This window comes from Linepithema humile, chromosome 7 (assembly GCF_040581485.1).
Source record: "Linepithema humile isolate Giens D197 chromosome 7, Lhum_UNIL_v1.0, whole genome shotgun sequence".
Classification (NCBI taxonomy): domain Eukaryota; kingdom Metazoa; phylum Arthropoda; class Insecta; order Hymenoptera; family Formicidae; genus Linepithema; species Linepithema humile.
Genome location: NC_090134.1, coordinates 6,832,592 through 6,860,136, shown reverse-complemented (window position 1 = coordinate 6,860,136; position 27,545 = coordinate 6,832,592). Strand labels below are relative to the sequence as shown.

General features: G+C 40.7%; 2 protein-coding genes across 12 annotated transcripts in view; one reads left to right on the top strand and one right to left on the bottom strand.

Moving 5' to 3' along the window:
* LOC105667632 (uncharacterized) overlaps positions 1-27,545 on the top strand; it is a 94,548-nt gene that overhangs the window by 1,990 nt on the left and 65,013 nt on the right. The gene's annotated exons all lie outside the window — the stretch shown is intronic.
* LOC105667631 (lachesin-like) lies at positions 710-27,223 on the bottom strand. Of its 2 annotated transcripts, none has more exons than XM_067358814.1 (9): positions 26,467-27,223; positions 7,643-7,764; positions 6,408-6,696; positions 5,209-5,370; positions 3,009-3,158; positions 2,154-2,304; positions 1,836-1,984; positions 1,689-1,742; positions 710-1,542 (listed from the first exon to the last, which is right to left on the bottom strand). In XM_067358814.1, exons 1-9 carry the CDS (start codon positions 26,609-26,611, stop codon positions 1,436-1,438), a joined length of 1,329 nt encoding a protein of 442 aa, XP_067214915.1. In that variant the 5' UTR covers positions 26,612-27,223; the 3' UTR covers positions 710-1,435. The 2 variants fall into 2 exon arrangements, with proteins under 2 accessions (XP_067214915.1, XP_012214960.1); XM_012359537.2 differs by having other exon boundaries at positions 710-1,548; positions 26,467-27,220.

Below are 27,545 nucleotides of genomic sequence, written 5' to 3'. Positions count from 1 at the left end.
ATAATTATTTTGAATTATAATATTTTCTTTATTTATTTATTCTTTGTTTTTATCAAATAATGTATTATATACATATAATTATTCTAATTTATAAAATTTTAATAGAATAATAGTTACTAATGCTAGTAGTATTTAATTATCAGTAGTTCATTTGAGAATTAAAAAAATCACTCACAGAGATCAATATGTTATCTACTAACATGTCTGTATCTATTTCTTTGTTTGATAGATTTCTTTGTTTATTAGGTCTTGCATATAAATTGACTTACAATTAGTAATGAGAACGCAGATTATAATTTTTACAAGATGCTGGGAAATGGTGCCACCTCGTGGGCAGACATTGCAATAAGATATCATAATACAAATTGCAATTTGAATTAATGAGACTGCATTGGTAATAGCAGTTAATTTTCATGTTATATTTTGTATGTTATATCATTTTAATAATTTCCATCGTTATTACGTTGCGAGAATTACATAAATTTATTGTAGAAAAAAATTTAGTATTTTACCAGACCAATCGATGATATTGATATTCATGAGCTTTGTTATTAATTAAATAATAATACTTACCTCGTATTTCATCGTTAAAAATAAGTCTCGCTATATAAGAATATTTCGTTGGATAACGTAGAAAAAGATAATTATAGTAACATTAGACTCATATTAAATATTAAAATAGGTTGAAATGACAAAACGCGAGGCAAAGTACAACATTCGATCCTTACTTTTATTTCGAAACATCAAAGTTTTCCGACGTCGAAAGTCAATCAGCAGCGCAAAAACCAATGACAAAACGACCGTTAATTATTATCGTCGATTCGTTAAGCAACCCCGCGATGGCGAACCCCTCCCTGTCGAATTCGTCGATCCACATAACGACGGTTTAAGCTTGACTCTCACTTTATTTAAAAGGCAGACATTTTAACGTCGTTCCAATTCTGCATGTATTTGCAAATTCACAATGAAATATTTCTGCGCTGTATAGATCCGTCTATTGCTGGCCCGTTTTCCGATGTCGGCTGGGCAAGTGGTGCGAATCAAGCTTTACTCGGTCGGTCCGCGAAGCGCGAATCTAAAGCAACGCGTTACATTGACAACATTCATTGATCTAAAAATGTCTTCGACACTCGGGAGTAGGAAAGGAAAGTAGGAAGAATTTGGAGTACCGAAGACTCCGATTTATTATCTTGTTCTCATTCTCTCTTTTTCTCTTTCTCTCCATCTCTCTTTCTTTCTTTCTCTCCTCTCTTCTCTCTCTCATTCATTTATTCTTTTTCTCTCTTTTTCTCTCGCACTCTTGCTATCGTTGCCAGACTTCTAACATGATGTCTCTCACATTCGCACATTCGTTCGCTACATTCTTGTTTTTTTTTTTGGCACAAAGTCATCCGGCACTAAGTAGCTTAGCGGTGACCAATAGTGAATGCCTTCTTCACCGTGGCCAAAGTACGATGAAAAACATCGATAGGGCGTGCCACAAGCTGCGACAATTTCTGGAGAAAGCTCCGCTGCTGGCGCCGGAACTTTGAGCGGCCTCGGCTAATCCTAAAAAAATTATATCTTTTCATTGAGAAAATAGCGAAATTCTTTGAAAGCAGAATCGAATTTGCTTGAACATAATTGCGAAATTATATTGTGATAATCAAATCAATAATATATTCGCGAAAATAATCTTTTCTACTCACCACCGAGAATAATCCCTTTTGAATGCGGTTTTTTTTCGATACCGATTTTAATCTCTGAAAGTGGATACCGATGTAGATTTAAGAGTCTCGATGCATATATTATAACTGAAAGCGCATGAGACCGTAGACACATACGCGCAAACTTACCGTATAATCTTAAAGTTCCGTCTGCCTTGCCTAAACTATTCGTTGAGACGCATTTATAACTACCGACATCCTTCTCTGTGAATTTTTTGATTACAAGCCACATCAGGACCGTGTATCCTGTACGTTCCTCTCGTATGGTATATTTCGGTCTGCGCATTATACGAACGATAAATCATGAATACTTTTCTCGAAAGCTGGGCGAAAAAAGAAAAAATTTCTACCGGGTCAGCGCATTTTTTAGCGATATTTTATCGCTATTTTGCAACGTTATCGCGAAAATAGTAATTTGTAGGAAGAAAATATTGCACGAAAGCTCACCCCTCCAATAACATTTCCTCCTCTGTGCCTCGTTGATTTTTTATCCAATAATTGATTGTGTTCGGGAACGCCTCGACGTAACACTCGAGCTGTACGTCTGTACCCAAGGGAGCTCCCAGTAGTTGGTTGGGTGCCTTTACGACGGGTGCGACTATGGAAATAAAATAAGTCTACAAATTGCAAAATTCATGATTACACGTGAGGGAAGTTTCAAAAATATTTCGGAAAAGAAATTTGATTTTTACCCGATAAATGCTATCGAAAAGTTTTTTTCTTATTTTACCACGTGGTTTCTAAATAAAAATTTCAAGCATCTTTTATGACGTAAATTCGAAATTTCTTTCTAAAACTGTATGCTTCTCTGCTACACGAAACAATCGGTTTTTGAATATAGAGCAAAAGTGACCAATGGACACTTACGCAGAAGCATTGTATGGTAAAAATATAATTTGCGTAAACAAGTTTCAGTGTGATGCAAACAGTTAAAAATGGAATTTAAACAAAAGATTGGCTTATCAATTTAAACGCGATTTTTAAAGCAAAATAGATTTGGAAATTGACGTCACATTGTAAAAAAAAAAACGCTTGAATTTATTTTCGAAGATCACGTAAAGAAATAAATAATACATAAGTTTCATTTTTGAACACATTAAATAAAAATGAAATTTTTTTCTCTTTAAATGCGGTTTATTTTTTGAAGCTTTTCTCGCATATAGCAATATTCGTTTTTAAAGCAACCGCGATAAGTCGTCGGCTATGCAATTGTTTTTCAACTCGATTAGCGAATTACTTTTCGAGAGATAATCAGTGAATCGGATCGGATTGGATCGGATCAAGCGAGCGAATCAGGCTTACAATTCACAGCGAGCGTCACGCGCTTGCTAACCGCTGGAGGCACGTCGTTGCTGGCGATGCAGAGATACGCTCCCATTTGCCGCCTCTCGACACGGTGGAAATGTAGCAGTGAACCGTTGTAGTGGTCGTGCTTCTCGAAAGGGTTACCACCTGCGTACAGGAGAGGTATTTTACTATGTCCAGAAAAGACGATCGATCGCGATCTCGTTCTTGGCTTTCTGTTTGTTTCGACTAAAACAATAGAGCTCGGTAACTTTGGACTCCGATTACAGCGAAAGAGCATTACGAAAATGCATTCAAAATTTAGTTCAATGCAAAGCGGATATAGAAAGTGGCGATTGGTTAGCTAAAAAGTTCATGAAAATGTATATCCTTGATTCTTATTGTCAGATTTATTTTAGACGGCTATGCGAGTTTGTTGAGAAAAGCACGCGCGTGTTGCTATTGAAAGTGAACGTTAATGAGAAACCCGAAAATAGCTGCGAAAGTTGCAAGACTACAGGCACGCTAGCAAATTCCTGGATAGCAACCGCTCGTACGGAATAGATAGTTACGCCGACCAGTTTTGCTAACTTGAGAGAGAGACTCACGATTCGTGAATGCAAGCGTATGCGCCAATTTACGCGCTACAGCTCCGGCTCTCTATATAACGTACACGCGCGCACAAGCCGAGACACCATCGAGAGGAAGTACTCTCTTGGTTGCTCTTGTGCTCTTTCCGCTTTCTCCCTCTCTCTCTTTTTCGTTCCACCTGTCTTCGTCTTCGAAGCCAGTTCACAAAGAGGAACTTGTTTCAACGAGCTTACTCGTTACATCTACCCCGTTCACGTTCCTACACCCCAATCTATCCGCGGAGAATACGAGTTCGAAAAGTCTCCGGTTCTCTTGACTTGCCGCCGACTCTCAGTCCCGGCCACTTTCTCTCTGTCTGAACTGATCCTCGGGATCGCGACCGTCGTAGTCGTTTTTGCGACGTGAAAGGAATATCGATAAACAACTGTGACTTTTACATTGATTCGTCATTAATGGAAGTTCTTGAAAATTTCGTATTTAAATCGCACGATGGATCTAAATGCAAACCTCATATTCTCTGAAATCTTTTGAGATTTATTCATATATTTTATTGCATTCTGTAAATGAAGAGAAATAAGATTATATGGAAATTAATTTTAATTAAATTATATTAAATTATTCAAATTAAAATTATACAAAGAGAAATTTAATAAATTTTACACAGCGAAATTTTTGTGCTACAGTTGTTTTGCACTTGTATTGTAAAAGTACGAATTATGAAAAAAAGTGTGTTTTACATTTAATAAATATCGGGGAAGAAAAAAGAAAGAGTTTTATGATAAATTCTTTATATATTTATTTTATATGTTTGCACGCGTGAGTAATCGAGTCAATTCGATAAAATTTTGATAAATTCGATGAAAAAATTTTTTGCGCTCCGACAAAGTGTGCCTTTATGATTTTGCATTCTGATGTGACGCGATCAATAGTGAGGCGACAATAATAGTAAGTGCAATACGGAAAGGATTCGTCCTCGTCTCCGAACTCCGATAATAGGTCGTGCTTTAACGCATGTCGACCAAGCGACTATGAGGTAACTAAGATATTAGTAGCACTTAATTATCCTATTAATATCGAATTATGCTAGCGTATATAGCATCTACTAGTACTCACGAGAATGTCGCTGTATCTCTTAGTATTTAATGCATATCATGCGTCTATCTCTCCCTTTATTGTAGTACTTTGGAGTGAAGAAGTTGAAGTCTTAATTTCTTAATTACCTGCATCACATTACTTTTTATTTCGCTCACTTTGTCGATATAATTTTATTCAAATCTATGTATAAAGATATTGTATTGCATTAATTAGTATGTCTTTTTAACAACAAATCATTTACTTATAGATTTTCAATATAAATGAACAAGATAGTTAAGTGTTGATTTTAATAATGTCTTTGCTATGTCAAAAAATGACATTGTGTTACTTTTCATTTTTTTAAGAAAGAAAGTAAAGAAATTGTTATTGTTTTCAATATGTCTGTTGAACGTGCCTGCGTCAAGATATCATTTCCGAGACAAATGCTTTTAGATACTATCTTGCTTTGAGGCGACAATTAATGACACAGATTAATAAAAAAAATGAAAATTTCAATTTTTTACACTCCACTGTAATTGACAGTAATTCTTACTGGCTATGGAAGCCCTTATGGTGATGGGCTGTCCGTCCTCTCTTCGCCAAGACACTCTCGGAGGCGGACGTCCCGTCGCTCGACAGCTCAAGGTCGCGTTGTCTCCCTCCGCCACTGCTAGATCAGCGCTGGTATCACCTCCGTAAACGATGTCGGGCGGTACTGCGGGACAAATGCGGTCATACCGGTAAATGCGTAACGGGCCACCTACCCTTCTTTTCTCAACGAGAGAACATCCCCCATTCCTCGCTCTTCGTGCGAGTACTTTATGAAAGTCATTACGTAAAACCGGCACTTGGTTGGGTCGTCTTTGAAAGGACGAGTATCCTCGAGGACCGTTTACGGTAAAGGCAAGTGGATAGGGAGCGAGAATAGGTATGCTTAAGTAGAACGGGTTCGAGACGGGCAAGGCGGGAGGAAGAAGTAATTTTACGGAGAGGATCTTTTGTACGTTGACGTACGCGTTTTCCTGTTGTTCGCTCGTTCGGGCAGACTCAAAGGCTCCGCATATGAGACGTACCTTCGCTTATTCTTCGGCATTTCGATTTGCATGTTCTTTAAATAAGCATTTAAGTAACGCTTATGTTATGCATTACTTTCCGCTCTGACTTTCAAACAACGTCTTTGATGTCTAACCGACATAATTAGAATCGATTTCTCTCAAGAAAGGGTGTGCGGGTCGGAGCAAGAAGTAAAGGGAAGCGCGGTTTGATAAGCAGTAATTATTTTTAGGAGCGGAAAATATTTTGAGAAGTTGTTAAAACAGTGCAGACTGCAACGAACGATCTTGAAGTTTTAACTTATTTTCTACTCTGCAAAATTTGTTATTAGATATTGTTCCAATATTATTCGTCGTCTTGAGATATTATTTGTCATCTCTCAGATAATTGCTATAATTATTATTATAACTGCTTAATAACTACCATTATTATTATTGCTAGTATATCTTACATAAATATATATAAGTACGACAAGTATAAATATTTAAGGCAATATATCATAGATAATTCGCGAACGTTATCTAAATAAACTTAAATTTAGAATTATATTTCGAAATTCAGAATTCCGTCGTGTTTTGTATAAAACTGCACACTCGAAATAATCCCTGCTTAGAACGGGATAAGACGCTTGACGTACGCGACACGAGATGAGAGATAAGAGATAGAGAAAGAGAGATAAGAGGGGAGATATATACGTACCATGTATGTCGAGACAACCGAGCTCGGATATCATTGGGCTGGTGTTGATCTGGCACATGTAACAATCCCTGTCGGACTCCTTGAGCTGGCGAATGTGTAGACGCCACGTGCCGTTGACGACTTCCTCCGTGGCCTGGCTACTTCCCGTTACACCGAAGGTGTTGCCGGACGTGCCGCCGGATCCGGCACTTCCGCCGCTCTCGTATGAGACCGAGATACGTGCATTATGCGTCACGATCCGCGTGTGGATCGAGAGAATCGTCTGATCTGAGGCGCGTAGCCAGCCGACCTGGAAAATTTCGCAGTGCGACGCAACGCGAATGCATTTGCCGTTTTGTCGAATAGCGCGATTAATCGAGCGATTAATTAATCATATTTTATTATAATCTAGAATGATATTTTTTTCGAGTAATTAATTAATATACAAAAAGGAAAATATGGAAAATAGACATGAACAGTTAATAGTTGTAAAAATTATTATAAGAAAATTAAGCAAGATTATAAATTAAGGGCAAATGTGTAAAAAGGAAAACGAATTAGAATGAAAAAGGCATTTCGTATACAATCTTTCGATCTTTTTAGAAGAGATAATTTTTTTCTTAGTTTTTTCCAGCAGGTTTTGAGACAAATTGCGCGATTTAATGCGACCTAACGATTTGTTTCACTTTCGTTGGCTTTGTTATGTTCCACTTTTGATGAAGAGAGGTGACGCGATATGAAGATTAAGCACGCGTTGAAGAGACAAAAAAGGAGAATTTTTACAAATTTAGTATATTTTTCACTCCATGGCGATTCAATTTTGTCGCGTAAGCACGTCTCTGGCGAGCATTACGTGACCTTACGTTTGTGATATCGAAATTTGTTACACTGCGTTTTATCATCGTTGTACCTCGGCTTGTACTTTTTCCCATTTTCCGTCGCGAAAAACCAAACGATTTCACTGAAAACGCTGGCATTGCGTTGCGCTTGACGGTTAGCGCTTTAATTCGGATAAACATTCTGTAGAATTCATTCGTAAACCACGAAATTGCAGTTTTCAGCGCCGCGAAAATAACTATGAAAAAGAGTCAAAGAGATCGTAAAAACTGTTGATAGTCCGAACGCAGATCAGTCGAAATCCCATTATGAGGTAAAGTGCCATTAATGTAACGAATGCGTACGAATCGGCATAACGAGCATAAATCCATTCACGTTTATGTCTACTATCTTTTCTCTTTATTCCTCGATGTCATTACCTTGTATTTGCGGATGCTTATGTTGCGTACGCTGCAGGAAAAGACTACCTCGCGACCGATCGCGGCTGTTTGATTCCCAACTGGCGCTACGAAAATCGAGCTTGTGGCAGTGTTTGTTGAATCTGAAACATTCGTATTTTAATAGAGATGTCAGTGAAAATTTCGTTTGATTATAGAGAAGAATTAGGTGAGGTGTTGTGAATCACTCATTAAGTTACACATTCGAAGGATTTTTATTTTCAGACATATTTTCACACATATAATTCCGACGAAATAACCGGTAACTCCCGGAGCGACTAACAATAAGTAATAATTCAATGCCATACCGTCCACTATTTTCAACCCATCCGCCGACACGAGGAGAGATTAATGGAAAAATATTGGAAGGCGGAAATTCCATCGTTAACCCCATTCATTACGGTGACAGTGAAATTTCCTTTGAAAATATTTCAACGAGAGCCGCGCGCGCCACCGGGGTGGGAGGTAATAAGTGCATGTCGCAAAGTTTCTTAAGCACTATCAAGGGTAGCTAATTATCGCTGCTTATTCACGCCCGTTGGTGGATTACGACGTCCCTAAACAGATAATGTCAAGTGGTTCAAAGTTGTGGCGAACTTGGTCGACGAACTTCCGGGGGCGACGAACGGCTTCGTACGTGAAATTCTTGTTTGAGATGTAGCGTGGCGATCTTTTTGTTATTTCCGACATTATCGCGAGTACGTGACGCGGCGCAAATAGTCGATAAATAAGTATCACGCCTTTGTATGTGAAAGATAGAGACATGCTATCTTTTAAAAGTATTACGGCCGCACTCTATCATCTCCTCCGGCGCGTTTTATCACGCCCTAACGCGCGAAATATAGCACACGGAGAATAACTTGGGATTAAAAAAAAAAGGAAGGGGAAAAAAAACGAATGCCACTCATATCCAAGTCGCCACGTACGATCGTGTTTATTTCGCATGTTCATGTTATTTTCCGACTGTTTCTCAATGTCTCAGACTTTCCTTCGTTCTTCCTCGGTTGCTTACATTCTCGACAAAAGTTACATCTGACGTAGGCAATATCCAAATTGCCTCCACGGATTTAACGTTTCTCTGAGACGGCACCGCGGGACAAATCGCCGGGGAAATGAAACGAGCTGCCAGATTAGACAGTAGCTGCAGCGTCCTTGTCGTAAAAAGAGAAAAGGAAGAGGCGCCCGCGTAACGGCGGCGCACCGCGTCGCGCCACGCCGGTGTGGAAACTCACACTCTTTTGTACTAAGCGAACGACCCAAATTCTCCGTTGAAAGGAGATGGAAGGACAGATGAGACGGAAGAATGTGGCGTAAAGAACGAAAAAACTTCAAGTTTCTGATTATTTGCGTTATCCGAAATGTCTTGTGCGTGTCTTATAACACGTCAAACCCAATTCAATTTCGGTTATCGTAGAGAACGGTGGCGATAGCGTGACAGTAGTTTATTTTATCTTGAAAATTTTTCCCGAAGACAAGAGCAAAGAAAATTAGAAAAAATAACGTAAGAAGAATAATTGTAAAAAAAAAAAGGAAAAAAATGCAGGAAAGAAAAACATCGAGTGATAAAAATATATTGGCTGTCCCAAACATATCATCCGGTAATAAAATTCCTAATTTATTTGGAGGCGAAAATCTTTATACAAAAATGTCGAGGCTACAGTAATTTTTAAAAATACGAGATTAATTTTTATATTCATATGAAAAAAACGGCCAAAAAAATCTGCTACTAACGAATGATACGGTTGGTCTACGGGGCGCTCTATGGAGCGAAGCAAATAATTGTTAAAATTAATGAATTCCCTGAATATTATACGATCGTAATACCTCAAAAGTCTTGTAACCGCAGCAGATAATAGACATCGCTCGCATATTTAGGTTGCAGTTTCGTTCGTCGAAACAGACATATCACTACGCGGCAAGCTTGAAAATTAATGTATATACCTTGCTCTATCCGTATTCGAGGCAATCAAAGGCCAGACATTCGTTGCATTTTTATTACGCGTAACTTACCAGGAACGAGAGACTTTCTTCTTCAACTTTGTGATTTTGCAATACGGCCGCGGACGTGTCTGCTGGATCCGGAGCAAAGTTTCACGGTGAGCATTTCACGAAATTCGTACGGAAGCGAAATCGCACGTTTATCGCGCATCTATCTCGTTATAGTAGTGATAACTTTTCATACCTTGGCGCGCAAAAGAGTACAGTGACTCGAATAATGACACACTCCACAGCTGCCACACTTTCCGTTAGCGCCGATAACCGAGAGAAAATAATCAATCATCCTCGACATTCTGCAATTTTCTCGCGTTCGCTCTCTTCTCCTTCTTACATCACTTCTTATCTCGAGTATTTCAAAGTAAAGTCAAGGCAGGAGGAATCAATACGGTCGCCACGTACCGCGCGCAATCATTTTCTCGCCTCAAACGAGTGCACGTTGGCGAGAACGCCGAAATCAAATTCCAAGCACACCAGCATGTATCTCAGATAAATACATATTGATGCGAGAAGATTACGAAGGGGATATGTCTGTACGAGTAAATGCGATTTTTGATACGTTCTCCTCTTCGGCGTGACGGTCAGTTTGGGTGTGTAGAGGAAATTCTCTTTCGGCAATTTCTTGTTTCTTATCTCGATCGATTCTTTCGCTTTCCGATCATATATTCTCGCGGAAATCATAAAATTGTACACATTCAGAATGTACGTTCCTCCAATATTTTCGACATATTTGATATTAACGATATTGTTATCGATTAGAAGCAAAATAATAAAAGTTGTATTTGTTATCGGTACACTTGCTTGAAACTAAAATGTATAACGTCTTGAGTGTGCTCGAATGCGCGCGTACGAGAATGCAAGAGACGAGACTCGGGAACAGAAAAGAACATCGCTTATCATAAAATCGCTGAGGGGGATACAATTCATGCAATGTGCAACGGAAGTTATTATTAAACGTCGCACAGCGATTTCCGAGCTAATGAAGGACGCAAGAACTATAAATCTTTCGCGTGTTTCGGGTATATGTATGCGCATGTTCAAGTACGCGTATAAACTTCTCATGAAACTTCAGACATCTCAGGAATATTCCAATCTCCGAGTACACCGCGAAGGTAGACGGTTCTAAATATGAAATTCTCTTAAGCGAGATCGGCACGCGAGGGGATCTTCCCCCAGTTGGGTATATATGTAGTAGCAAATTTTTACTTTCACATACTATGTACATAGGTATGTATAGCATTATCGTTGCTATGAGCGGGCCAGGAGTGATTCTGCGTGAAAAAAATGGTTCGAAAATGTGAAATACAATTTTTTACACGAATTTATATTACCCTTATTTTTCAGAAAATTGATTTAAAAATGATATATTTAATAATATCTTTTTCCATTTTAAACGCGTAATATTTAATAATGGTATTGTATTATATACCGACATATCTTTTTTCAGCTGCGGCTGTCGGAATATAAAAATCCAATTTTTTATTTAAAAAGATAAGGATAATTTACCAAATAATCAAATTGACAACTTTAATTATTTTGTGAAAGGAAATTTTTTATCTTGATATTGTCATCTTTATGGAACATGTTGGACAATTTATGTTACAACATAATTAAAAGTTATTCAAACTTAAAAAGATAGCGAAAAATTTTAGATAATTTTCCGATTTTTAATTAAAAGATTTTCTTGAAAATAAAACCTTGCATGAAAAAAATTGTACTTTATAATTTTGATTTATTTTTCAATGTAGTCTTTTACATATAATTTCAACTATCCATAAATGTCCTGTGTCCATAAATTTGCATAAAAAATGAGCGAGTAAATGAACGCTGTGAGAGAGATAAATGATATAGCTTGCTGTATCGTAATCGTTTTAGAATATGTTAACATTGATAGCAGCGTGAGTCACTTGGCGAATTATTAACATGATCGGTTTAGACTTTGGACGGTTTAGTGACGTGAAACTATAGCTAGTGGTGGCATGTCCGTGAACGGTGATGCCAACAATTGATAGTCATACTCCTAGTTCCTGAACAACGGTAAATTGATATATAGATATAAGCGGATTGGAACGGATGACGCGCGCGCGAACAGTTCGATAGAACTTAGATGGGATTTCCGATTATTATGCCAATTCCCGAGTAACTCGCTCTTCGACCGGGACTCCGCGCAGAGATTAGATTCATCTCTCGAAAGATATAATCTCCGGTGTGCTTCTTGCTAATAAAAAGACGCTCGAGGGATTGCGAATCACGAAAAGCCAACTCTTCGATATCTCGCTTCAAAAAGCAAACCGCACAGCAATTTCCTCGCAGAATCTTCACGGTCGCGCAAATCCTGCTGTGACTTTAACGCGGGATATCTATATAGAGTACTGCGACATTTTATTTGCAATTCTAGTTTTTGAAACAGACCGAACTGTTTGCGGCACAAGAAAAACGGTAGTGGGCACCTCGTTGAAATTCGCGGATTGGATCCATGAATCGATGGGATAATCCGGAACTAATCGTGTTCTTCTCTAGTAACAGCTTTTGTTGGAACGTTAACAACGCTTGCATATAGAACGCTGCAGCAGTTCGATGTTATATGTATATATGGCGTCATATGTACACGCGTCGAGTAGCCTGGCTGTGCGTTCGCAACAGGTTCTCCTCAACGTTCCAAGTTTCTCTCGGTTTCCGTGGGACATAGCGCGCCCGCCATAAAACCACCACACAGCTTGGATAATTAAATCTTCCCACAATCTTCCTACTATCGATCGGATATTAATTTGCAAATCGTATATGTAGGACGGCCTCATATTGTAGGTACAATCGATATGATTCTATATAAAAAACAAAATTCGAAAATATACATTGAAACTTTTTTATATGACGTTTTCTCGAGAAAATTCTGGAAATATCTTTTGTTATTGATGAATTTAGATAATTTTGTACATCTGCGACATATAAATTCAATTTTAAACAGTTTTGAAAGCGCACATATAAAATATTTAACGTCCTATTTAAAGAAGTGACAAAAAATTGTTACTGAATTTTTAAAATATCTTTTTATAATTAAATAGCTTTCACAAAACATAAATAATGTATTATATTTTAAGATATTAAGAAGAAAGAGAGAGAGAGAGAAGATATGTATTTTTCTGCATATTTTTTTATAGAGTCGCTGTTGAAAACAAATTTATTATTATATTATATGTGGCATGACAATACTACCTACGCAAAGATGGAGAAAAAGCATTTTTAAATTTTTAAATTTGAATATAATTTTCTTAAAAATAAAACTATTATATAAAAAACATATATTTATCTTCTTATTCAAAATTAACTTTAACTGTCGGTTGTATCATCGATAATTACCTAGTTTATGCGAACGTGAATTTTGCGTTTTTAACTACTTAACTACTTTCTTCTGCAGAATGAGCATAATCTACGCATTTCTAAAAGCAACGAGTAATCGTTAAAACACATTCTGACCAGTCAGATTGTCTCGGATAACCTCTTACAATCGCAAAAGTGATGCGGGAATAACAGAGAATGGTACATAAAAAACTCTAACTTTCCGTTAACCGATCTCTCTGTATCCGAGAAAAGTTTCAAGGTTGTTCTCTCCCTCAGGAAGAGACATTCGCAAACAAAAAGAACGCGTTGGTAATTACAGACTGGTTAAGCTCTCGATTGTGTCACAAAATGAGCGACAGTATGTTTCCGAATGGGATACTCTTGAAATGATATTTTCTGACGGAGATTAGAAATCTAGATGCAATCTGCGGCGAACGTGTTCTGTTTGATGGATTTTCCATTAGCCGCAATTATTACCAATCAATTTTCAATTATCTGCGGCTTCGATTATGCGATGCATTAACTTTCATGTATCGTCGTGCATGTCGTCAAATATGATCGAACAGAGCGCAGTTGCGACGCGTCCAACCGACTGTATATATATATATACATAGATAGACATCGTCAACAAGTTTTGTTTTTTATTATGACAGAATAATACAGAATAATGTTTTTACAATTTAATGGTTTTTCCTCTCTCTTTTTTTTTTAAACGATGATAGGATGACGACTAAACTGAATAGTTTGTTTTCCTTGTTCACGCGAATCTATGGCTCATACAAACGCCAATGCAATCTGCTTGCTAACGATGTCGACGTGCATCGAGATCTGTACTTAATTAATCCTCGAACGCCGCGCGCGGTTCGAGCGAGCTCCGGCGCGGCAGTGCGAGGAATCAAAGGGTAGAACGCCGCGCGCTTGTACCGGCGAAACTTGTTTATTGAATTGCTACGTCGTGCTGCGGTTAAATGCAAGGGGATGTTTAAACTCGCGGAAGTGAATTAAGAGTATCGAGTAACCCGCGAAAGTTTCCGAGTTTCAAGAAATTAGCAAAGTTTGAGGCGCGCTACGACGGCAGATATGCGCACGAAACACAGGACGTTACGAGGCGGCGGGAGGGCGGTGAAGGCGCAGCGGCGACGGCGGTTCGATGCCTTCAAATAAGTCCGCCTTCGGCCAAATAAAATTCTCCTATTACTACACCCTGTTACCACACCGCGCTTGGCCGTGCCGAAACTACCTAACTTGGGCAAACGTAATATTTTTCACGAGCGATATCGAACGCGCGAACGTATTCGCCACTAGCAGCGACGTATATCTTCGTCGGGGGGGGGGAGTGCCATTCGGAAATATGCTACTCGCCAAGTTCTGGCATTCTGATGCAGGTAACTGCAATAACAGCAAAAAAAAATAAAGAAAAGCCAGAAAACGAATTTGAAATTCGATTCCGACGTTCCACCGTGTACATATTATTCCACGCGCCGTGTCATTCACGCCAAAAACTCGGAAAAACGCTGTCATTCAGCGATGCGGTAGGTGGTAGGGGGAACCAAATCCATTGAGCACGATCGAACGTGTTTGAAAAATCGGCTCTCCGCAACAACGCTTCAAGTTTCACTAGCACTGATGATATTTTACACTCCGGGATTTGCACGAGCTTTCAATCAAAATAACATCGATGAATGGAATTTTCACCGCTATAAGCGCTCAGAAAGAAACGCCGCGTTTATCTTTCACTTTATTCGAGACTGAAGTATCGTGAGTATTTAACATTATGCATGCCACATAAATACTTTCGCTTTAACAGTTGAGACGCGAAACGTATGACGATAATCGCGCGTAGCAGCTTTCGACTGAAATTTGTCGACATTACTCGGTGACTGACTGTCGAAACTTTTCAGTCGTATATCGTCCTTGTAAGTTATGAAGTATATTTCGGCAAAAATCACATACTATACGCGCCGTTTACGCGACGTATCTATTGAAACGCGAAAACGGTAAAAAAATAAAACGCGAATTGCGAAAGAGCACCGATTGAAGAATTGAGAGTCTTGACTGTTGAAGCACGCTTTAAGCGTCCCACTCGCGATACACACTTGAGCCAAACGCCATATCTATTTACATTTGAGCCAGTGGATATGTCGAAAAGTGTCGCCCCTTCAATTCCGAGCGCTCGAGCGTGCACAGAGAAATTCTCCAATACATCTCGCGTCTCTCGGATAATCTTTCCGCGCCTCCACTCTACGAATCCGATTTTAATGTATCTCGATTATTTGAGAAGATTTTTCGTAGACAACCACTATCTCTCTTTTCAAACAGCCATGTCAAGATTTACGATTCGATCGGCATTCAAAGTTGCAACTGTATTTCAGTTTTGTTATGTGCCACAAATAAAAATCTAATATAGAGAGGAATCTAAATAAAACGTTCCAGAATATTTTCAAAGCACCATCTGAAAAATCTATTTTAGACGATATCGATGCAATTATTGCTTGATACTATCTATTTATTTGATATAAATACTCTAATCGTCTATTCGTCTCGTGGATTTTAAACGAAAATCAGCTATCTTTGTATCGGAGCATGTATAAAAAGCGCTTCCACTCGATCCACCATACTCGAGTAGGACACTCCAATCGTTTTTATATTTCATACTGATTTATGCGAACGAAAGAGCGATAAAACCGACGACAAACGTCGCGGCGTAGCGCGTTGCAAAGGATCACTTTTGTTATCAATAGCGCGGCAATTTAATGAGATTCACGATCTATCCTGTTCGCAATTTTTACAGTATCCATTATCAATCGATAAGAGCATTCGAAACATTCCACATTTTAATTCATTCTCTACACAAACCGATAGTTTAACGCGCGCGCGTGCTCAGTTGACCGTGCAAGTATCGCGGTGTTCCGCCATCGTAAATTTTAACGTGTTATTCTGGCGTGAAAAAATGCAATCGCACGTAGCTGGATAAACTCGCGGCGACACGCAACAATTCTCCATCGTCCGTTTTACGCCGCGTGACGTCTAAATTAATTCGCAAAAATCATGAAAAAAAAAATATTTGATGGCACGTAGCGTAGCAAAGTTCGAAGGTGAGAAAACGTGGATTCGACAAGTGGACTCGATTCACCGTGTCGTGTAGCAATCTGAACGGGTGCGTATTACGGGTGGCATAGCCGTTTACACACGGGAGAATATAAAATGCTCGACGACCATCGAATAAAAAGCAAAAGCGTGTCGCGTGAAAATGTATACCATAAAATACGCATTAAAAAGGAAGAGAAATATATTTGCGTACAAATGGCGTGGCTAGCGAAAAAGGCATCTCATAAAAAATAATTGTTCGTTATTAGTGCAAATCAGATAAGATATGTATCTTTTACGGATAGAATTAGCTTGCTGTATGTATTAGTATAGGCAAGCGTAGGATGATAAATTTCAACATTATTTTTTATTTAAAAGCATTTTGGAATAATAAACTGCGTTATAATGGATTTGCAGATTTACATTTATACAATGACATTTAGAACAACTGATAATGCAATTTTGTAATATATATTTGATATTCTCCTGGAAATGTTCCGGTTAGTTTGTAGTTGGATAACAGAGGTCGGTTCTCTACAACACAAAACTCTAGCCTTTTTTACGCTGACTGCACTTAATTACGTTAAAAATAAGTTCGGCTGGAGTAATTAATTTTAGATTCTCGTAAAAGTTTAATCACAAAGTTTCGGCTGGGGAGCACGGCGGAGGGTATTCAGAAAGTATCTTTTTAAGGGGCTGTAAAGGTCGAGAAGCGACGAGTGAGTTTAAAGATATGGAGGAGTGGATGCCAGCACCTTAATCTTTTCCCCGGGAAAAGTTTCTCCCGTCGCAAATCTTCCCGGCGCGGGTGCGAGCACGAGCGTGTGAGCGCGCAGCCCGTTGTGTCCTCCCGCGGGGAATACAGGTACGAGCGTGTAAATCACGAGACATTCGACTTTTTAAACAGTAGATTACGTTTCGCGTTTGAAGGGAGAGAATCGCACCGTATTTTACGAAGCGAGCGCATTTTGCGACGCACAAATATTCGTTAGATCGATAGCTCTGCAAAGAAAAAAACGCTCTCGCACCTCGTCCGTTATTAATTATTTCGCAGTCGCAGTTGCGAGCGATCCACGCGGAAAGTAAATAAAAAAAGGAAAAAAAGAGGCAAAAACGATAGCTGCGACTATATCGGTGTATCTCTGAAATTGAAAGATTGCGCTAGCGGAACTCATAATTCCGACGCGCCGGTTATTGATACGGCGAATGCTTCGATATATCAGGAAACGCCATATAGAAAAATCCGGCGTGCGGAATAGATCGGTAGGCGGAAATAAATTCTTATACGTCCCGGACGTGGATTAAGCGACGGGAAAAATTTACGTCGCGCGTCTCTCTCGCCGCGCTTTGGTAAATCAAGATTCTCGCACGCGCTCTTATGGATGCGCTGGATGCTATATCGCTCGTGACGTTACGACATAAGGAAGGAAGCGTAGTATGTCTAGCGCGCGCGTGCGTTACCCTCTCCATTTTCGGAGTGACTTCGCATTCCCAAGATATACGGGCTAAAGAGGAACATTGTATTTTAAGTCAGACAAACATCTTGCGTACCTTTCGATCTCGCCCGCTCGATACGCGCCCGTTAGAAGCGATGATTTTCCCGGTAGCAGCGACTGCCGCTGTCTGTAGAGAGACTCGCGCGGAAAGCGAGTTACCGGTGAATTACCTTCGCGCTTACAAAGCAAAATCAATTACGCGCGAGTATCAGTGAGTTCGTTTCGTACGATCACGTAGCGACGTAAATAAAAGGAAAGTCTTGGTTTACGTCGCGCTGCGCGAGGTAACTCGTCACATTTTGAAACGTCTTAACTTTACGAGGCTTCTCGGCGGAAGCAGCGCGAAGGAGAGAACAATTAAAGGAAAAGCTGGCAGGAGCATCAGAGAGCTGCGTAACAATACATTATACGGCAGTACGAAACGAACGGAAGTACGGATACTAAAATTCGTAAGAGACAAAGGGTTACTCGGAGGATTTCTCAATTACCGAAATGGAATGTGTGACGAACGGAAGAGCGAAAACAGAACGCGACGCGGAGACGAGGACGACGCGAGTGACGGTGGAGTGACAAGCAGCCCGACGGGATTTTAAGCTCGAGATGTCACGAGAGTTTAGCGAAGCGGTTAGAGAGGCTATTTAAACGAGAGCGAGAGAGAGAAGCCCTTTTGTCCCGCAGGATAACCTTTCCTTTCCATTAAATGGCCCAAGCGATAGATATCGGGAAATATCTCTTAATACGAGATTAGAATCTCGATCGACGAAGAATTTGTATTAAAATCTAAAACGATCGACCATTGACATGTCTCAGAATGGTTTGTGAGAACAAATTTCTCTTTTATCCTTATTTAAATTGAGAAACTAGAAATTATGCAAACTAACACGTTATATATATGTATTATTAGTATATATATTAGTATATATATTAGTATATACGTATATATACTTATGTATATATATTTCAGCTTTGATAATTGAACATTATTTTACAATAGTTAAAGTGGCGAGGAAATAAATTTATGTCGTACGTTTCAATATTAACATCTAGATTATTTTAATTTGTAATAAGCGATCATATCAGGATTAAGCTCTCTTAAACTGGCAGGACCAAATCAGCAACTTATAGGTCGCATTCGATTTTGCTGATTTCATCCCGTCTAAAAGTTTAAAAGAGCTTCAGAATTAGTTATTAGTGATTCTATTAGAGCAAGCATTTTATAATAGATTTTCTTCTATATGTTTCTCTGAACAATACAGTGTTAATAGAAAATTGCATTAAATTATGTATCAAGTTTGGTACATAATTCTCTGTGAACTCTGAAATCCAGATTATGTGTTAACGAGTAATTTTAATATTATTAATAAATTATTATGTTATAAATAAACATAAATATAATATAAATATAATATAAATTCGTGCGTGAAAAATACAAAGGACAGGCGAGGATTGGCGTCGAGTGCGGAGAATCGTTTAACGCGCTTCTTTCCATTAACTCGTTCGCGTGGCTGAGTCTTACGGCGTATCGGGGGAATCTTCTAGGAAGGAATTAGACCGGGTCCTGGTGTAGACATGGAGGGCTTACCGTAGAGCACGGGAGCATCTGATAGGGGCGACCACCTGTCTCGTATTTCAACTTCTTCCCGGCTCTCGCCCGGCTCTTCCGCATTGTCCGCCGGCGTACCGCGTTCCTATGAAAACCCTACATTTTCAAACGTACCGTTTCCTCTCTCTAGAACGATATTTCCGTTCCGTTATATATTGAAGCAATTTTATTACCGCAAAAAAAAAAAAAAAAAAAAAAAAAAGAAAACGAACCTTGTTATCGTACTTTTAATGCTGAATTATGCATATTATTATTTAGACATGTAACATTGTAATTTTCACGCTCAATTTTGGTAATAGAAATAAAATTGCAATTAAAGGAGAAGAGAAATTAACGCGTTAGATAATAGGGTGGTAATAGCAATGTTAATATACGAACGTTACTCTCGAAGATGAGCCATAATTCTGGTCGCTCCTTCAAACGTTTCGTTAAACTCTGAAGACGTGAAATTAATCTTGAGGTTACTCTGATATAGGGTGAGAGCAAGCTACATTATCGAATACACCTGCAATATTATTCATGCAGTATAAAGGCAGGCTACCCTTGACAAAGATACGACGCCGGAAACGTTAACTTCGGATGTTGCGTAATAAAGTGAATAAACGCAGACACCCCCGACCGGAAGGGATGATAATCGTCGTACGCGGTCCGATAAAACTGTTGTCGATGCCCGAACGAGTCTACCGGAATTGCCGTCGCAATGCAACCCAAATCGGTCGGCACCGACGTGATTGTTGCGTCGACTGGGCAGCACCGGACGCGGAGTAGAGGAGAAAAACGAAACGTCGCACACGAGGCGAAACATCACGTTCGATCCTCACATCGAACCGGAAAATTGTGCCGTGCGCGAAACAGACTCGAACCAATTTTTTTCTTCCCTCTCCCCTCCCCCTCTTTTTTTCTTCACCGTCCCGCGCCCAAATATAACTTCCCCCCTCGCGTGCTCGCGCGCAGCTTCAAAACGAAAATGTATGTACCGATCGGAGGCCGCTGTTTGTTCGTGACTGCGAAACGAGATTTTTGCGGAAACGGAGAGAAAAATTGCAATCGAGATTTGTGGAGCGTTTCGATTGACGGACTTGGTCTATCTTTTTTTTTTTTTTCCTATTTTGAACGGATCGCGCAGTATTCCGGGGATCTATAGCGACGTATAACGACCTCTTGATCGTTACGCTCGCGGGTATATTTGTCAGAGTGGCTTCGCTATTCTGAATTAACTCGGTTCTTCTCTGGGACTTGAAAAAAGATTCGTTCTTCCGCAGACACAGCTTTCCTCTGTGATGTGATTCTTCGAGAATATGCTTTCACAGTTAGTAAAAATATATAATATTTTTTTTTCTCATATTAGAAACAATAATAAGACATTTTATACTTACATTTATTTAGATATTAACCAACAATAAAGGTGTGTTCTGTCACATATATTTAGCAAATTTACCGTCAATAAAGTGACGACATGTGTAATGCTCGCGAGAATGAAGCAGATGAAAAGGGGCTACGGATTTAAAGTCTGCAGATTTAAATGACATTGTTAAATAACTTTGTTGCACAAACAGAAACCGCGGCTGCGTATCTTACGATTCTTTTAATGAAAACTGACATTGGCGGTTATGACTTGAAACATAGGTCTCTTGCGCATCAACTTGTGATAAACTTTCTGAATACTTGAGCGGTTTTCGCTCCCGCGAAATGACAGATACAGGATAATTTCTTGGCCAATAAAATTTTCGTAGACGAGCGATATACATACGCGCTCAGAAATACGTCTTCAATCACGATGGAGAAACAACACGCCGTTCAATTTGCATGCAAAGCAAGCGACAGAAATGCAGCGGAGATAACGGTAATTGTCCTTTATTTCACCGCTTTGCTTGCTGACATTATCGAGCTCAGGCATAATTGGACATTCCAATAAAAAAACTGTAATTACCGTAACTCTTGTTATAATAAAATTCTCTATGCGTGTTTACCGTAGCGTCGCGTAATTACCGGGATTCGTTCTTGCCTCCCCTTCATCGTGGAAATGTCGTTACGACATTTGAAAAAATTAACGCTCATCGTCCCGCGCATCCTTATTCACCAAATCCGATTACGATCATCCCGCTCTGTCGCAGCTGCAAATCAGCTTCATAAACGTTCGTTTCTATCAATGCAATTAGGCAGCGCGACGCGCGCGTTCGCGGGGAGATTTCAACATCGGGGACCATAATAATATTGTAACATTTTATTTCTCCCTTTTTCTCTCGTGCGCGCGCGAGCGCGTTTCATCGTTATTATTTTGCATTTTGTACGAGTATTCCGCGGAAAGCGCGGTATAGCTAATTAACGTTTCGCGTATACGTAGCACACGTCCTACGTAGCGTGGCGTTAATTATTCCCATCCTCGACTATAATAAATTTATCAACAACCGTACATTATTTAAATCACACTGAAACTGGGTCTCGCTCTTGCATTCAGCGGAGTCATCAACTCTTATTGCCGCTCGATGCTCGGATTTTCCACGAGACACTTTAAGTTTATTACAAGATACATGGATAAGAATAGATGATAATGACGTTTTGTTACTAGAGAGTATGAAAAAAAGCACATTTTTCCGTAATTAAATAATTAATGGGTGTATTTATTGTTGCAAACCGGCGAAAGTGAGCTGCAAAGATCCGTCTTTGTCTACCGCTATATACGTCCGCACTGTAATTATTTCACTCGCCAGCGTATGAAAGAAAAATAATCGATCGTTGGAGCAGGGCGATGAAATGAGGGTCGCGCGATGCGCGCTGACGGAAATAGATCTGGCAGTTGCTTTACGCCGGTTCCGCCGTCGTGTTCCAAGCGCGGTTGCAAAATTCATACCCGGCCGACGGGGCGCGTCGAAGTTTTCTTAATAACGGAATCCTGAATTCCGGCTGTTTCTCGAAGTAGGTCGTGCTCCGCGCGATTTCCTAGGTCGTATCTCCATTTCCTGCAAGCGTGAGCGCGCGCGCGCGAGCGCAACTCCCCCGTATCTATCCAACCGGCTTCGTATCGGAGTTTCTCCTTGGGGACATAATTTCAAAATAGAAGCTATGTGTCCTTAATGCTTGGGACCGCGTTCCAAGTTTTAATAAGACGATCGATATAGCGCGAAAGCACGCCTGACTATTACTTCCCTTTGACTTTGACCAATTCACTGATTCGTTATTTCGGATTCCTCGCTTGAATTTCCGTCCTTGTAGCTCAAAGGGGGAAAATGAAGAATCCACGTGTCTGTTGGGCGTTAAAATGTCCGCTAAAATGCACGTGATGCTTCGTGTAAAAGCGCGGCTACACCGACGAAAAGTTTTCTCGTATATCAAAGCGACGACTGCGGAAAAAAGAACGCATCGCGCCGCGCCGTGCGTCAAGCCGCATGCATGCATGCATGCCTACGTGCGCGATGAATGAAATCAGGCAACGAGACTTGCACGAATCATACTGAGAGAGTCAAAGGAACCTTCTTTTCTCACCAAATTAGAACATTCTATGAGTATTTCAATTCGAGTTCACTGTTCACATATTTGAAGAAAGTCTAAAATTTAGGACGCACTGATATTCTCTTGAGCGTTCGTTAAATATTCATTTTAATAAAGATATAATATTTTACCGCAGGTTAGACATGTGAATATTGAAAATCTTTACGTGTTTAATTAAATATTTAAATGTATAATTCAGACTATATTAAAAGCATAATTAAATCGATGTTTATTTAATGACATTAGCTCAAGTAATTACGTATTTCTACGCGTAATAGACTGCGCGACTTAATTACAAATTATGTAAAATAACAACAACAAATTAATTCATCAAGCGCGAGTTCACATCAACGAAGTCTTCGTTTTTCCGTTCGATCGAAAAAATTTGTGACTTTGTTATTTGCCGCATAAAACCGTGCTAAGAAAGCACAGCTGCTTCACTAGACGTCATTAAACATTTTAGTTCTTCTTTTTTTTTTTTTATGGCCGATCGATTCGAGACGTTTTTACTACGGTACGATAATATTTAACATGTGATAGTGAAAATTGAACGGAAATGTCAAATACAGCGCAGTGCTTTCTCGTATGTAACATTCGTATCTACTGCACGGTGATCGATCAATACGTTAAAAACGCAATCCATTTCATCAACGGTAACTCGGAATTTGCAAAATGGAAAATTGCATATTTTTCGAACAATATCACCGTTTGTAAGCCCATATTTGAGATATATTGACAAGGTGTATGAACAATTTTTAAAATAATCACGATTACATCACATTTAGCGATAACTAGCGAACAAAGTGAAAATCAGGGAATTATAGGATAAAAGTTTATAATTAATTAAATAAATATTGCGAGAGAAAAAAAGGAGAGAGAGAAGGAGAAAAATTGTTCCCCATATTTATTACCGATATGTAAGACATGGTCGCTTACGCCGCAAGTTGGCAGTACCACATGGTCACCGTCTTATGCCGGTAAAAAGTACAACCACAGAGGAAGGACTTTTTGCCGGCGAGAAGGTTAAACGGGAAAGAGTCGAACAATTGCCCCGAGGGGGTTACGTTTCGGCTTTTTTCTTTCGCGTAAAGGTTGACCTTACACGTTTAAACGGTTCGTTAAGTTGATTCTCTTCCAGTTAGATTTTCATTTAATTTAACGACAGCGGCGTTTTTCAGTCGCCTCCGCCAACTCTTTTTCTTTTGGCACCCGATGCCCCCCGGTGTGACACTAACGAGCGTGTTTGGAATTTCGACAAATTTTATACACGCTAGAATTCTGCCTTTCGACGCGCACGACCCGGTAACAATGCAAACGTCGTTACTCGTCCGTCACGCACATTAATGGTTTTATGCGAAAAGTCATTTCGCGTTGCATGTACAAATACGCATTACATTTTGCACATTGACACGAATGTACTCGGGCACACACGGTGTTTGTACATTTCGTGAATTTGCTACGTTTACCCTCAAACTTATTACAGTTAACGTATACCCGTGTTATCCATTAACGCAATGTTGCACGATATACGTATAATATGTACAGCGGAGCGAACGATGCAAGCGGGCTAATTCAGCGAAGCAAAATGATAAGGCGGATATCTGCCATAAGCGTAAAAGCGGCTGGAATGTGATGAAAAGCGGCAAGAAAAGGAACGAGAAGAAAGGGGATGTGCGCGCTCGCTTTCACTGCCGAGCCATCGAAAAACTGTCGCGTATCGCGCGTGTAGCAATAGACGTTCGCCGATGACCCGTCAAAAATTGATTTTCACGCTTTCCACCTGTCGATACGCGTTACCATGCACTTTATCCTTATAACTCCGGCCACCGTGTACACGCGTGATTCGGAACACGCGGAATATCATCGGAAATCGCATCGCCAGATCCGACATGAGATCCGATGTTTGAAAAAGCGCAAGAGAAAAGAGCGGCGTCATCCCAAAATGACCTTCGACATGAACGACCTTTACCGCGAAATCTACTTACGGTAGACTTAACGACTTCGCCCCCGCGGTTTAAAGCTATACGCCGCGCAATTAATTCTCTAAGTTCCCACCGGCGAGCAAATCGATGCAAATCCTTGAACGAAATCCCTTACGACGCGCCGCTTCGTAATAACTCCGTCCAACATCGGATTTGCCTATCCAAACTCCCATTAAAAGCGCGACCACGACGACCTGTGTGACCTGTGTCAATAATTTAGATCATCGCGGCAACGAAGAAATCACAAATCGATCTCGTTGATATTTATATAAATAAAGTTCGCACAGATATTGCGCAGATTGGTTAGTTAAAAGACAATTTCTGTATAGCGGGGTGGAGGGCCGATAAAAGCCAAACCGCAGATGTTTGAATGAATATTTATGTCAATATATATGCATTTATACATATATATATGTGTGATTGCCTCTATGTAATGATCGTTAAACCGCTTTGGTTCAAGACTGGATCTTCCTCACAGTAGCAGACTAAATCAAACAAGAAACATCAATAAGATATATGCCAGAGGGAATTCTGGAAACTCTAAATAATCGCAAGCAAGCAATTTTTGGAGAAAAGCGCCAAAGCGTGAAACTCAAATTTTTCGGAATATTGGAAGGAATATCCAATATCGGAAAGTAAACGTAGTCACAAGCAATTTTGTATCACTCGGCAAATCGGGATTGTCTTTTGATACGGAGTATCTCGGGGGTTATCAGAGATGCTTGTATAATAACACGACCTCGTCGTCCGAACCATGCGCGTTGTTCCAATTGAAATCGTGATTATTATCGATTCTGCGATCATTAATTATTGAATGGCACTTGCCCTGCTAATACGATTTCAATGCTCCTTGTTTTCGATTGTAATCGATCTTAAATGTACATAATTTTTACAATTAATAATTGAATGTTACATAAACTTATGCATTAAATTGTTTCGAGATAAGTTTGACGTAAAAAAAGACGTCCAGCAATTAAATATAAGTATATATATATATATATATAATATTCATGATGACTAAGATTGATGCGAAAATTTGCGATGAAAGAGGAATTTCTATTTTTTTTTAATAATTTTCCGCAAAACAGTCACGTGGTCCGTGATCACGATGTAAGAGAACACGCGAGTGAAAAAACTTGCGGCGCTTTCTAGCGTTATGAGAATTCCAAGACTGGATTTTCCTTTTCGAAAACATTTCTCAAAGTCGCGAGACAACGGAAAGAGAGAAGCAAGCGGGAGCGATGAAGCGGACGAAACGAGGTTTACTCTCGATGAAACGAGCACAGCTCGGTGCTGTATACGTCGTAGCCAAGACAGCTTTTCTTTCGAGGGACGAAAACACGCGAGTCAGCGAAGTGGCGGAGGAAAGCCGGCGAATCCAAGCGAGCAAACGGCAATAAAATTCATCTCGAGAATCTTTCGCGCGAAACCTTGTCTATCTCCGTTTGTGTCAGAAATTGCCGCAAATGTGGAGAAGCGGCGTTTCAAATCCACAATATTGGTGAAATCATTACGGTCAGAATTCTTTTCATTCTAGAAATTTAACGAAATTTAATAAAGCGTGCGTTATTCGATTTTTTACGCGCCGTCAAGATTTCCCTCAATTTTGTCGGGATTTTTTATTTCCCGTCACAAACAGGCAAGGATGTAAATAAGTGTAGAAAAGATCTATCAAAAGAGCGATCGATATCATATTGCGAGATACGCGAATCGATCTCGAATGAAGCGAGCCGAAACATCGAAGCTATTCAGCTCGATCGCGAGAGCGAAGAGACATCCGGCGTGCTACGGAGAATCTCTTTGAACAAGATTTACCTTGATGAAATGCGGAACGCGCGACGCCGTGCACGACGCCGTCGAGGTTGACGAATATGAGAAGCGGTGCCAACTTGGCGAAGATCGGGATCGTCCTGGAACGTGCGGCATTCGCACCGCGGGCCCGCGGCGGCGTCATTTCCATTCCCTCGATCGCACCTCACGCGCCGATCTTCACCGCCGATCCGCGCTTCTCTTCTTTCTCGGGGAAGGGGGGAGGAGGGGTGCAATGTCCTGTATCACCCGCGATATTGCTCTTGAGACTTGCGATTGGTCCACGATTAGCGCACCTGGCGTCGCCTGGAGCGCCTTCTGCGCGCCTGGCAGCACGTGCTCCGAGCAGCAGCAGCAGCAGCAGCAGCCCCCGGCCGAGCGTCTCCGTTGCTCATCTCCGTGCGTTTGTGCGCGGAGCACGAGTTACCGCTACTATCTGCCCGGAGCAGTGGCCGACGACGACGACGACGACAGCACTGTCGCGGAGCGTGATGACACGCCGGCGGACCACCGGCAGCACGACGGCACGCATCGGCGGAAGCTCAAGGTCACGAACAAGGCCGCCGCGACGTGTGCGAAGGGAGAGCAACCCCCGAAGGAAAGATACGCACTGATCCGGTGCCGCGCGCTGTACGTAAAATAGGAGATCCGCGCGCACGGACGAGAGCTCTCTCGCGCGCCCCTTCTCTCTCGAGGTCCCCCGGTCCTGGTCCCTCTGTCCCGGGCCGTAGACTGCTGCCTGGAAACCCCTCGGAGTACGGAGTACGCGCTCGTGCCTCCTCCACCACCCCCGCCCCCGCCGCCAAGCACCCCGTCCGACTCCGCCGCGTCCCGTCCCGCGACTCGCCGCCGATAAACTTCCTACGGGCACCCTCCGATACTCTCTCGCTCTCGCTCTCTCTCCGTCTCCCTTTCTCTCACCCTCTCTTCGTTGTGCAGCCCGCACCAGGAACATCCAGCGGCGCTTGCGCCGTCATGACCGTCCCCTGATGCCCGGGCACTGCCGCTGCCACTGCTGCTGCTGCCTCTGCCTCTGGCCTCTGCCTCTGCTTCTGCCGCTTCCTCGTGCCTTGGCGAATCCTCTC